Source organism: Passer montanus, unplaced genomic scaffold (assembly GCF_014805655.1).
Source record: "Passer montanus isolate IOZ18808 unplaced genomic scaffold, ASM1480565v1 scaffold53, whole genome shotgun sequence".
NCBI classification, from domain to species: Eukaryota; Metazoa; Chordata; class Aves; order Passeriformes; family Passeridae; genus Passer; species Passer montanus.
In genome coordinates, this window is record NW_024370263.1 from 6,020,538 (window position 1) to 6,032,863 (window position 12,326).

A 12,326-nucleotide genomic window follows, 5' to 3' on the forward strand; every position below is an offset into this window, starting at 1 on the left:
GCCCGGCCCGCCCCGCTCCCCGTGACCTTCCCCCGCCTCTGCTGCCTGTGCCCTGCCGAGGTTTCCCCGGGCCGCAGCTATGGGTGACCAAATGCAGCTCATTGTGGAGAAGCTCAACCAGGAGCCCTTCAGGAAGAGCTACAATCTGATCTCGTTTGACTCCCTGGAGCCGCTGCAGCTGCTGCAGCTGCTCAGTGACGTTCTGGGGGAGATTGACCCGAAGGTAAGGAGGGCACCCAGACCTCCTGAGGTGGCCTGACACTGGAATTTGCTTTTATTTAGGTCTGGCTCAGTATAATCACGTGGCGTGCTGGCTCACCAAAAGAAGCTTGTATGAATCTTCCAGGAAATAAATGTGCTGGCGAGAATCCTTCCTGCCTGCACGTCTGAGTGCTCTTGGCAAACCAGCAAAGGCTCCTTGGGCAGGGCAGCATCCCCGTTCCCCACAGGCTGTGACGATGTTTTCCCTGTGAAATTAAAGATCCTGGTTCACAATTGTGTCTGGTCAAAGTCAGGCTGTGCCCTGCAGGAGCTGATCAAGAGCTGAGCCTCACGACTGTGCTGTTGCAATGGAAATTGTATCTCACTCCTTGGAGGCTGCCAAAATGTGAGGTCAGAAGGGACCATTCACACACCTGGGTGTGGATACCTGTGCCAGGATGTCTGAATTCCGGGGTGGATGTGGTCAGTGTGACTGCACAGATGGGATCCCATGAGAAGATATTCCTGGAGTAAACTGACAGGAAAATCCACTAGAAGAGAATTGAAGTTTGGTGATTTCAGGGATGATCTGTACAGAGCATCTCACTATTGTCTGGTAGATTAAAAAAGTTAATTTTTTCAGTGTTGCCAGATAATTAACATCACTTGGGCAAACAAGTTTATAAAAACAATAAAAATATGATTGATGGTAGGAAAAAAGATTGTGTTATCCTAAAAATCAGTAATTAATTATTAAATAGATTGTTTTATAATAGTCAAAAGAATTTTGACTATATGAATAATAATAAAGAATAATTAGTTATTTCATTTTAAAACCCGTTCAGCATGCTGTCGACATCAGAGAGGAGCTGCCTGAACAAACAGCCAAAAGAATGCTGAATCTGCTGGGAATCCTCAAATACAAACCTCCAGGGACTCTGTCAGACCTGTGAGTACCTTCTTGCCTATGAATCATGTTAAAACTAATTTTTTGGGTTATAAGGACTGACCTTTAGTTCAGGTGAGTGCTGCTCCAATGTCCCCACGGATGCTGGGATGGGATCCCAGGTGTGGCTCCAGCCGGGCTCTGTCCCCATATCCCTGAGGATGTTTTGGGGTCCCAGCTGGGCGCTGTCCCCGTGTTCCTGAGGATGTTTTGAGGTCCCAGCCGGGCTCTGTCCCCATATCCCTGTGGATGTTTTGGGGTCCCAGCCGGGCTCTGTCCCCATATCCCTGTGGATGTTTTGGGGTCCAGCCGGGCTCTGTTCCCATATCCCTGAGGATGTTTTGGGGTCCCAGCCGGGCGCTGTCCCCGTGTCCCCGGGGCCGTTTCGGGGTGCCGGTGTGGCTCCCGGGGGGCTCTGCCTGCAGTGGCGGCTCCGGCCGGCAGAGGGCACCGCCCGGCCCGGCCCAGCCCCGGTCCGGTCCCGGTCTCTATCCCGGTCCCTCTCACCTGTGCCAGGTGATCCCAAATCCCGCGCTCCCCCCCGCTCTGCCGGCATCCCCCGAGGCTGTCACAGGAAAAGAGGAGCTGTCACTGCTGGCTTTATCCCTGTACTGTGTTACAGGGTTTTTATCTGACTCAAGGTAGAAGGATCAGGAGCCTGAACTGCAGACTTCCAGCTCAGAATGGGCTGGGTTGGAAGGGACTTTGAAGATCATTCCACCCCCCTTTCACCATCCCAGGTTGCTCAGAGCTCCATCCAACCTGGCGTTGGACACTTCCAGGGGTGGGACAGCCACAGCTGCTCTGGGCATCCTGTGCCAGGGCCTCAGCACCCTCACAGGGAAGCATTGCTTCTTAATTCAAAGCCCTCTGTCACTGCGAGGCCATTCCCATTGTCCTGGTAAAAAGTTCCTCTCCATCTCTATTTTGTGCTCCCTTCAGGTTCTGGAATGTGCAGATCCTTCAGCCTTATCTCTTCTAGGCTAATCAAACCCAAGCCTCATCATGAGCATTTTCTCTTCTAACAGCATTACAAAAACCATTAGGCAAGTGGAGAAGGAATGTCAAAACATTGCAGATTTTTTGTTCCAAGCCAGCATCATTCTTTTGTTGGAGATTTATTGGCATTTTCTCCTGGTTGCTTCCATACAGGAGTGCTTTCCGCCAAGGGCTGGTTACTGGAAGCAAAACTGTAATTCATCCTGTCTTGCACTGGCTTCTTCAGAGGACCAGTGAACTCAGGACAAGAGCTTACCTGGCACGATTCTTAGTGAAGCTGGAGGTGCCAGCAGAGTTCCTGCAGGATGACACTGTGGCTGACTTCAACAAGCAGGTACCGTTCCTCATGAATGCCAACACTGCACGTTAATTAAAGTGCCAGTGGGAGGAGGGATAAATGAATCAGGGAGTTAATGCTGGCATACGTGTTCAAGTGAGTTATGTTAAAAGCTTGTTGGAATCAAGGATAAGCAAAGATTCATAATAAAAAGTTGATGTCTTGACCACTTTTCTTCCAATAACCCTGAAATTATGTATTAATAAGTAGCATTGAATTAAAAGGCCTTAAGCCCATTAAGCACTGGGTGCCAGATAATGTTCAGAGCCATTTTGGCTTAGACAGACTTTTAGTTCTTAATTTTTGAGCAGGTTCGAGGGTTTTTATCTAAGAAATATGACCTGGATATTTTTAACTTTATAAAATTACCACTTCAAACAAGTCCAGAAAATGTTATGACCAAAAGTCGATGTCTCCTAATTGTCCATTAATTGTATTTTTAGCCATGATAGTCCTGTGATAGTATTTGATGCCTAATATTTGTATGAGCCTTACTCCACTTTTGCTTTAACCATTTATTTTTTTGTGAATAAAGAAAAGATTTCTTTTTCTCTGTGCTGACATTCCTACTTATTATGTTCCCACTTCTTTTGTGAGCATTAAATGTTGATTTTAGATAGTCAGACTAGGTGGGTTTGAAACGTAAAAACTTGAAGTGAACCAAAGTTTTGGCTTTATTATCTGAAGTACATATTTACTTATTTTTTTCCCAGTTTTCAGTGTCTTTTGTTCTGCTTAACCACAGTGGGTTTGAGTGTTTGTAAGAGGTAACTTGATCTGTTAACTCTGCATCACCAAAGCTGAACAGTCTGACTGAGACTTGACTAAGCCTTTTATTTTTTTGTTACCTCTAACAATATTGGATTTATACCTTGAAATAACTCAGCAGAAGTAGCAGAGAGAGAAAGGAATGCAGATTGTATGTTTTGTTCAGTATGTCACAGTCTTAATGTGTATAAATATCCACCTCCATAATTTCCATTACGTAAGATGTGTTCCTTTTTGGGATTACAGTAATAGAACCATCTCATTAAACTAATACTCTGCTGATTAATTCAAAACAGAAGCTGGGGTAATAGAATGCCTTACTGCAATATAACATGACAGTGCAAATATTTAGATACTAATGAATTAAACAATTAGCCTGAATTATTTAGGTAAGTCTTGCAATGGTGTCTTTTAAGGGAAATTTCAAAAATGAGAGTTCAGACACCTTTTAAGAGTCAAGCTTTATGGGTGTGTAGAATCAAGCTAAAATGAACTTTTGTGAATTACTTATAGAAGATACTCAGCAAACCTGCCACCTTCCCAGCCCTGTTGTGATTTAGACATTGCATTGCCTGCAATATATAATTTAAGAAATAAGCAACTTCAGGCATTAATCTCATTGTTCAGCCTTCAGTGATTTGCTCCCAGGTGCCAGAGATCTCTTTCCATATAGGAACCTGGGTGGTTTTTTGGTCATTTGAGTGTGTCCCTTATTTCAGGTGCATGTGGAGCACCCAAAGGGAAAAGTGAGTTTTTTGTTATGATCCGTCAAACTCTGCTCTGCCTTGTTTGAATCCTGCCAATGGCCTTGAAATTTCATGTTCCACAGGGAAAAGTCTTATGGAACTCCTCTTTTGACAGAGGTGGAGGCACACAAAGGAAAACTCCTGGACACCAGCAGTGGGAATGAGTTGCTCAGAGACCACCTGCTCATTTTCATTCTTGTTAAAGGACTTGAGAGTGCATAAGGGCTACCATGGAAGCCAGTTGGGTTTTACTCCTGCATTTTGTAACTTTTTCCTCCTCATCCAGTCAGTACCTTGCTTGTCACACCATTATTTGCCACTTAATCCAGCTCTTTGTGATTTTATCTTCTTCTCCTTGGCCATTTTATTGCTATTTTTTTGAATTCTTTCCAGCTTGTCAGTGTGTGCTTGCTGCTGAAAGAACCAGAGCTGAGCAGAGTGCTCTGGCTGCTGCTTCCCCAGGGCTGCAGAGAATGGAGGTGCTGCTTCACTGCTCAGGGCTCTGATGCCTTTGTTTGAACTGGCCTGTGCTGTTGCCATTTGGTATTCACCTTTCATATCAACTGCTCTTTCCAGGAAGTAAAAAAATGACTTGATACTCTTCTTTTAGATTTTTCCATCTCATTGAAGGGCTGTTTCTGTGGAGATAATCTTTCCTTCTACCACAGCTCGTGTTTCTCCGAGTTGAATCTAAATTTATTTCCTCTCCATATTTCTAAACTCTTGCTGTCCCCTGTTATTTCTCTACCCACACAGACTTTCACACTGCCTCTCAGTTTAAGATTCCTGGTGGGCAAAGTACTGGAGTGGAAGTAGCACACTGTCTCCTTGTCTCTGAGTGCTGAGCTGCATCTGTCAGTCTCGGGGATGTTGTGAGGGTTATGCAACGTGGCACAGCCATTTCTCACGTGTTCACTCAGCTCTGCTCTTGGGCCACTCTGGGAACTCAAGCCCCATTGCTTCCTTCAGAAGTGTTGTTAGGGCAACACTTCCTTTTGGGGCTGATTTATGTATGTGGTATACACAGATGTATAGTAAGAGAGAGTAATTTATTAATTTATCCCTCTCAGGTGACATTTTCCTGTTTTGCAAATACACTGTGTACTACAAAAGGAGAAAATACTGAGGAAATTATGAAGTTCTGATTGTCTCTTCAAATGGAAGATAATGCACTGTGATTTATTTCTGCTTTATAAGTTGACAGGCTTTTGCACTGAGAAAATGCCTTTTTATCTTGTTCTCATATATTTCTATGTCTACATTTACTGTCTTAGTAGTAAAACAGTGTGTTGATCTGAAAATCCTTAGACACAGAGCTCATTCTGCACAATTTCCATTTCATTTCACAGTATGAAGAACTCATGGAAACATTTAAAAACCTACATAAGGAGCACGAGCAGCTCAAAATATCTGGTTTATCAACTGCAGAAATAAGAAGGGTAAACAAACTCAACTTTTTCTCTTTAGTTGGTGTTTTGCATGTCAGTTCCATGTTTGTTGGCTTTGTGGACAGTGTGAAAGCCACAGAGGCCGGAGCTGGTGGGCACTGCAGCTGCCTCTTGAGCTGCTCTCTGTTGGCAAACACCAAGTCCTTGCTCATGTTCAGAGCTGAGATTTCTGGAGCAGATTGGGGAACAAGGCTGCCAAGACTCTTTGCAGCATGATTTCCAAATATTGGAGCTCCATTTCCTCTGAATGCAGGCTGATACAAAGCCTTTTGCTTTCCTGATAGCAGCTAATAATTCCAGAGGGTGTTGAATGAATTAAGAGCTTAAGTCAACAGAAATGATGAACCCACGTGGCTCAAGTGTTAAGTGGAGATATTTGCTCTGTTTCAGCAAAATAATTAAGCTTGTGTACAACTTTCCAGTGGACACAGAGAGAAGCCAAGCAAATGTTGAGATAAGGTCTACATTTGGAGAATTCATTTTCCTTTCTCTCATAACTATCAATCTGCAGAGTCCTGCTGTTGTAAAATAGGACTAAAGCAGAATAATGATAATCAGATACATGTTTCAGCACTAGAAAGTGTTTCTTTTAAGACAGTTCTAATACTAAGAAGTGGCAGCAGACATCTCTCATAAGCAACTTCATGCAAATTGGTCTGCAAGGAAGTGGGTAATGCTGGTGACATTAAGAACATATGTCAGACTGCATCAGATGTGGAATTCGTACTGATTCCTTCCTTGGTGGTTTCTGTTTGTTTGTTTTTATTTTAGAGAAATCCACCTGCTTTTATTTTAAATGTTCTCTGTAATGCTCAAGGATGCAGATGAAGAATGTTAGCATAAAGAGAGTGGGAACTGTGGGGGAAGTAAGAGAGAAGAGAGATTGGAATCCTGGATGTTTGATCATAGATCAATAAAATTATAACCGCCTCCATCTATTCAGAGAAGAATTCTGATTTTCATATTAATTTGAAGAGAACTTAGTCCAATCCAATATACATGGGGAATAAATTAATGTTTCTTTATGTGTTTTTCCCTGCTTTTTAGGACATCAGTGCAATGGAAGAGGAGAAAGATCAACTGGCCAAAAGAGTAGAGCGTCTTAAGAAGAGGGTAACAAGAGAAGTAACACTCCTACATTTCAGTGTCATAATCCTTGGCCTGCAACTCTGATTTTGGAATGCAAACAAGGATTAAGATAAACACACTGTATGTCTAGGAAGGAATCAAGTAACTAATTGACCTACAGGGAATCTCCCCAGGCGTTGATCCAGAGCTTTTAAGAATCTCGAGTCCGGTACTTTGCTGTCATTTCTGAGTAGTAACGTGTATGGAAGGGAAGTGCTAAGTGGGCTTGTGAGACATATGATCTCTTTAATGTATTTCTCAGCTATCTGACAGCAACATGCACTATTTATCCACTTGCTGTAGGTGGAGACAGTACAAAATCATCAACGGATGCTTGAAATAGCAAGACAGCTTCGCTTAGAGAAAGAGAGAGAAGAATCTCTGGCTCAACAGAAACAAGAACAGAAAAGTCAGGTACTGGCATAACAACACACCTGTAAAAGAGTTGTTCATGTTTGCTTGGGAATTTTAAAAATACATCAGGAACAGCAGTAGCTGGGTGAGCTTCTCCCAGTCCTAGAAAATTAAATCCCATTTAAAAGATCTATGTACATTTTAAGGGAAGAGGCTTGACCCTGCAAGTTTTGAACACCACACTGAAGGTACTTGGCTGCCTCAGCTGCCACTGACATCATCCTTTAGCATTCCCAGGAAATGTTCCATGACTTACTGCTGGAGCACCCAAAGGGAACTCTTCACATTTATGGTAGTGAGCAAATGTTTCCTTGGTTTGATTTCTATCTCTGCACGAAGGTTTCAGGGGCTGAGCAACACAGCAAATACCTTGTATTTTTCCTGGGTGGGGGACAATATGTATTCAGGAGCAACCCTGGGATTTAGGCCCCTGAATTTGGGAAAAATTATGTTCTGAGAAGCCCTGGGAACAGTTGTCATCCAAGTGTAAGGGTGGGTTTTATTCCTGTCCTGTGCTGTCAAAACAAGATACTTCTATAGAATCCAGTGCCATTTGTTACACTGTCTCACCAAATTCTGTAGCCTCAATTTCAAACTATTAAAATGGGGAGAGCCCTCAGATTTCTTCTATTGCAGCCTTTGTCTGGATGTGGGATCACTGGGAATCAGTGGCCTCTCAAGCTGTTTGCTGGAGTCTGAGTAAGACCATGACTAAAATGAATGTGATGTCCAGTTAATTCCAGTTTTACTACACGTCTCTAAGTCACAAAAATGCAAATCAGCTGGGGCTTGTTTGGCAGGAAGCTTTCCAGACTGCTCTTGGGATGGACAGTGGACTGCTGAGACAACTCAGCTGCATTGCAGGAGAAGGGGAGTTATCTGCTGCAATCCTGATTCCTGCTGCCTTTTGTTGTTGTGGTAATGCTCAAGCCACTCATATTTTTGGTTGAAAATTGTTGGATGAATTTCTGCCATCAGAGAAAATACCACTTGGGAGAACAAGAACACTCTTTTCAATTAACAGGAGGGAATATCAAGTAAACCCAGGCCAAGTGTTGAAAATTTGGTCTGGCACATGTCCCTTGTGAAACAGAAAATCACCAGGCATTAAAGCTGCCATGTTTTGTGTTTGGGGTTCTTTTGGGGCTCTGTTGGTTGAGTTGTTTGCACATGGATTTCCAAGGAATGACCCTGTGTGTGTCCAATTGTCTCTCCAAAGTTGTTCCACGCAGAGCAGAGGCTGCAGAGAGCCCAGGTGCAGCTGAAGGAGATGCAGCACGTGGTGGCAGATTCCAAACCAGAAAGTGAGTAGGGCTTTTCCTCTTCCATCCTAGGTTAGTGTGGTGCAAAACATACCATAGAATGGTGTATAAACTATTTCCAAAATGACAGACTCTGACTACTTCTTAATTTAAATTTAGTAAGCCAAGTCATTGTCCTCCTCTTTCAAGAACATTTACTGTTTCAGTTGCATCACACAACTGCTTTGGCAGCTCTTCTGAGGTAAAGGATTTTTCTCAGTCACCACCTCGTAGCATTGTTAATACTTTATAATTTTACTTTGATTTTTTAATGATTCTCATCTGCCACTGAACCACAAGTGGAACTAAAGGAGTATCTGAACCATCTCACAGGGACTTGCAGTGGATTTTATAACTGTTCCTTTTTTGCAGTAGCTATCAGAGAGTTTATACAGCAAAGCTGTGTCAACAATTCTATTTCAGTTCCTGGGTTTTTTTAAGGCCAATGGAAACTCGATGGGTTCAGTTCACAGAAGCAAAGGTAACATAATAAAAAGCCAGTAAATATGTCATTTAATCATTGAGATGAAAATAAAGTTAACATATTTAATTTCCTTATCTCGAGTCCTGCTTGCAGGGGAAAAAAACAAAAAGTATTTAGATGTTCCCAATCAAAGCTTGGAGTCATTACTTAAGAAAACTTGTGTTGAAATTTTGCCCAAACAAAGACCTCAGGACTCAGCTTTGTAATTGCTTTCCCCAGTTACAAAGGCACTGCCTGTAGCAGCAATTACAGAATGCCAACTGTGGGGTTTTTGAAATAATTGAAATTAGGTGACCACAGTGCACTGAATAGGTTCCACTTATTTTAAAAGCTTTGTTGGTCTACAAGGTAGCACAATTTATTTCATTTTGAAGATTCCCTTTGGCTGCAGTTTGGTACCTCAGCTGCCTCCTGCTCCCAGCCTTGTCTGCTGACAGTGCAACAGCTGGATTTTCACTGGAAGTCAGATCCTTCCCTTTAAAGGAAACTTCTTGCATTTTTAATGCTTCAGGTGCTTTTACTTCCTAAACAAGATAAAATGTTCAGAATTGTTGCTAACGAGCAGAAGCTTTGTTGTTTGTCTTACAGATTTGATTACTTCACTTTATAATTAATTTTATATTTAAAGAAATGTAAAGGAACTCTGAAGGAATGCAACTAGCACATATTCATGAGAGTTATTAGCATGCAATTAGCATCAGCCTGCTTGAGCTGTGCCAGGAGAATATGCCTTGTGGTTGGTAGGATTTCAACTCTTAGAAACATATTTAGAATTTATTTGTATTGTGTCATTAATTGTTATGAGCTGCTACAACCCAGCTGGAAGTGATGCTGCTGGTTCACAGAGCACTCCTTCCCTGCTTGTTCATTCCAGTCCTTCCCTGATTATTAACTCCTGTCTTTCCCTGTTTAATAACTTCAGTACTCAGGATATTGTTTAACTAGAGAAGGATTTGCTGCTGGTAGCACCAAGTAACATGAATTTTCATATTCTGGAGGGTTTTTTTGTGGTGTTTGTTGTATTGAATATGAAGAGTATTTTTATTAACACTGGGCTCTGGTCTGAATAAGCACAGCCCAGCTCACAGTTACTCTGCAGGACTGACACCATTTTGCTCTGCTGCACAAACACAAATTGATAACATGAAGAAACAAATCTAATCACTGAATTCTTGGTCTCTGTCCATTTTACAGGACATTACTGGTTACTTTATTGGCAGATACAGGAAGAAGTGAATGAGTAGCTTGAAAATACTGATTAAAAGAACATGTTAAAACGATCTGTTGATGGACAGTAAAATGTGTAATTTATAAACTTCATTAGGTTAATATGTAGAAATAGATTTAGAACACTGAGAACTTCAAAGATACTTGTCAAAGAGGAATTGCTTTGTGCAGATGCCTATTTTATTTCATTCTTGATGAAAACCAGAAATTTAGGAACCTATTACTTAAATATTCCATTTGATATAAAAAACTAATATTTTTCTCTTCCACACAATGATATTTTCCTAAAATTCAATGTTTAAATGATCTCCTCCAACACTGCAGACCACATTACAATTAAAGTTATAGAAGTATTTGGGAAAGGAGACTGGCTTAGCTGGAACTTTATTTAATCTTCAAATGATTTTATTCATTATAAAGTCACTGTCAATCGATGCAAGGTCGTGGTAAAGCACTCTTAAGATAATTTGATATCTGTGATGAGAATACAAGTCTGGTTGGTGAGATTGATGGTGTGGCTGTAGTTGATTTTTTTAAGGTCATTAACTCTTCTACCCCATTTTGAACAAACAAGGCAGCAAAAATTCAGTGTGGTCTCTGTTAAAATGATTAAAAGGAGTTTAGTGGAAGGTTTAAAGAAATGGAATGGATGTTTGGCATTTTTTTTGTTTGGTATTTACACTAGATTCCTGAAAGAAAATAGCAAAAATGATCACTGGTGAAATAAAAATAAGGAAATAGCTGAATAATGAGGAGACCCTTGATTCCAAGTGACCACAATCACTTGGGAAGCCAAGCTCGTGCCAGCAGTGTTTATTTTAAGGACTAGCCAAATTCCAGGCTGCTCCTCCAGGAATAATGTATATGCAATGTATTTATGGCACGTGGGGCTCTTTCCTAGGACGTGTCTGGGAAGAATTTGTGGCTCAGGTGTGGGAATGGGAGGGCTCAGCTCCCACTGCCACAGATGAGTGCAGTGAAAGCCTTCCCTGCTTTCATTGCTGGGAGAAATGCCACAAGAGAGTTTCTTTGCCTCTGGGTTTGGCTCTGGCACGTCCAGCCCTGCAGCCCCAGGCCAGCTCAACGTTCAAGAAGAGCACTGAGAGGTCAGAGAGGTTTCAAAGAGCTCTAAGGATAATTATACACATGAAAAGCAGATCTCAGAATCACAAATTCAGGAAGCTTTTGGTTTTTCAGGGATATGTGGAAGGGATGATGATCTGTCAGTGTTTGCACGTCCCAGGCCTCTGTTCAAGAGAGGGAAGGTGAAGTGGTGTCCTTGGAAGCTGTGGAGGAAATAATTTCAGCCCTCTCTTGTGGCTGCAGAAAGGGAAGGAAGGATTTGAAGCTGGAAGTCTGTTCTAGGTTTGGTCATGGCCTTCCCATGTGGTATTAAACCAGCTGTTGGCAGAGAGTCTATGAAATGAGTGTCCCTCTCCTTTCCCCCCCTTTTAAAAACTGAATTCCTGTTGCACATGGTTCTGGTTCTGCCCAGTTGGCAGCCTGTAGTGGGATTCTGAGCACAAAGTTAATCAAGATTTAGCTCCATTAACAGAATTGTGCAGAGAAAATTGCCTCTCTTCTACATGACTGAGCAAGCACGAATAAACTCTTTCTCCCATCCCTCTCTTTATAATAATAATAATAAAAAAATTTGAATGGAAAACATGAGGAGTGCTCTGAATAGCTCTCCACATGTAAATATGTGGTTGGCAGAAGCTTGCTAAAATAACCTGAGGGCACAGAGCCAGATTTCTGTGCTGCTTACGTGTGTAGATTTTGTAACCATAAGTCACAATGTTGAAACATTAAAAACAGAATTTATATGTGTAATGGAAAGATCTGAAGTATGCTGGCCTTTTTTCCTCTCTAGCCTGGGAATTTCAAAAGAATGCTTTTCACTGAAAAAAAACCCCAAATCAGGAGCTGTCCTGTGTTTTGGTTTTTAAGGTTCTGTTAAGCAGCAAAAGTAGCTCTTGGGTAGTTACTTCTCCATGTGTTGAGTTGTACAGGAGGAAAAATATATCCAGTATTCAGGAAAGAAATGAAATTACTCATGAGGGATGTTGACATCATGTCTTTCCCCATCAAGAAATCAAGTTTTAACTTGTTTTATTGCTCCATGAGGACTCAGCAGAACACAGAACCACTCAGGGGGCAACAGGGCTTGGTAGCAGCTCCGAGGTTATTTGAGAAATAAATCAGATTGTGATCAAGGTTATACCTATGAAGGCAAAAGGTCTCTGCTCTTATCAAAGCTCTTGTGGTTCTTTGCTAAGTTTCTTGTCATATCTACAACAAATCATTTAAGCATGTACATTTTTATC

At 41.8% G+C, this 12,326-nt stretch overlaps 1 protein-coding gene across 2 annotated transcripts in view; it reads left to right on the forward strand.

The window, feature by feature from the left end:
* IFT81 (intraflagellar transport 81) overlaps positions 1-12,326 on the forward strand; it is a 37,394-nt gene continuing 25,068 nt past the window's right edge. The window contains exons 1-7 of one of the 2 annotated variants that reach the window (XM_039724822.1): positions 1-223; positions 1,047-1,150; positions 2,300-2,480; positions 5,347-5,436; positions 6,493-6,558; positions 6,877-6,987; positions 8,207-8,291. In XM_039724822.1, the coding sequence (XP_039580756.1) occupies positions 80-223; positions 1,047-1,150; positions 2,300-2,480; positions 5,347-5,436; positions 6,493-6,558; positions 6,877-6,987; positions 8,207-8,291 (781 nt within the window). In that variant the 5' untranslated portion in view covers positions 1-79. Of the gene's footprint in view, positions 224-351; positions 818-1,046; positions 1,151-2,299; positions 2,481-5,346; positions 5,437-6,492; positions 6,559-6,876; positions 6,988-8,206; positions 8,292-12,326 lie in introns of those variants that run through there. The other variant, XM_039724823.1, reaches the window with a different exon arrangement.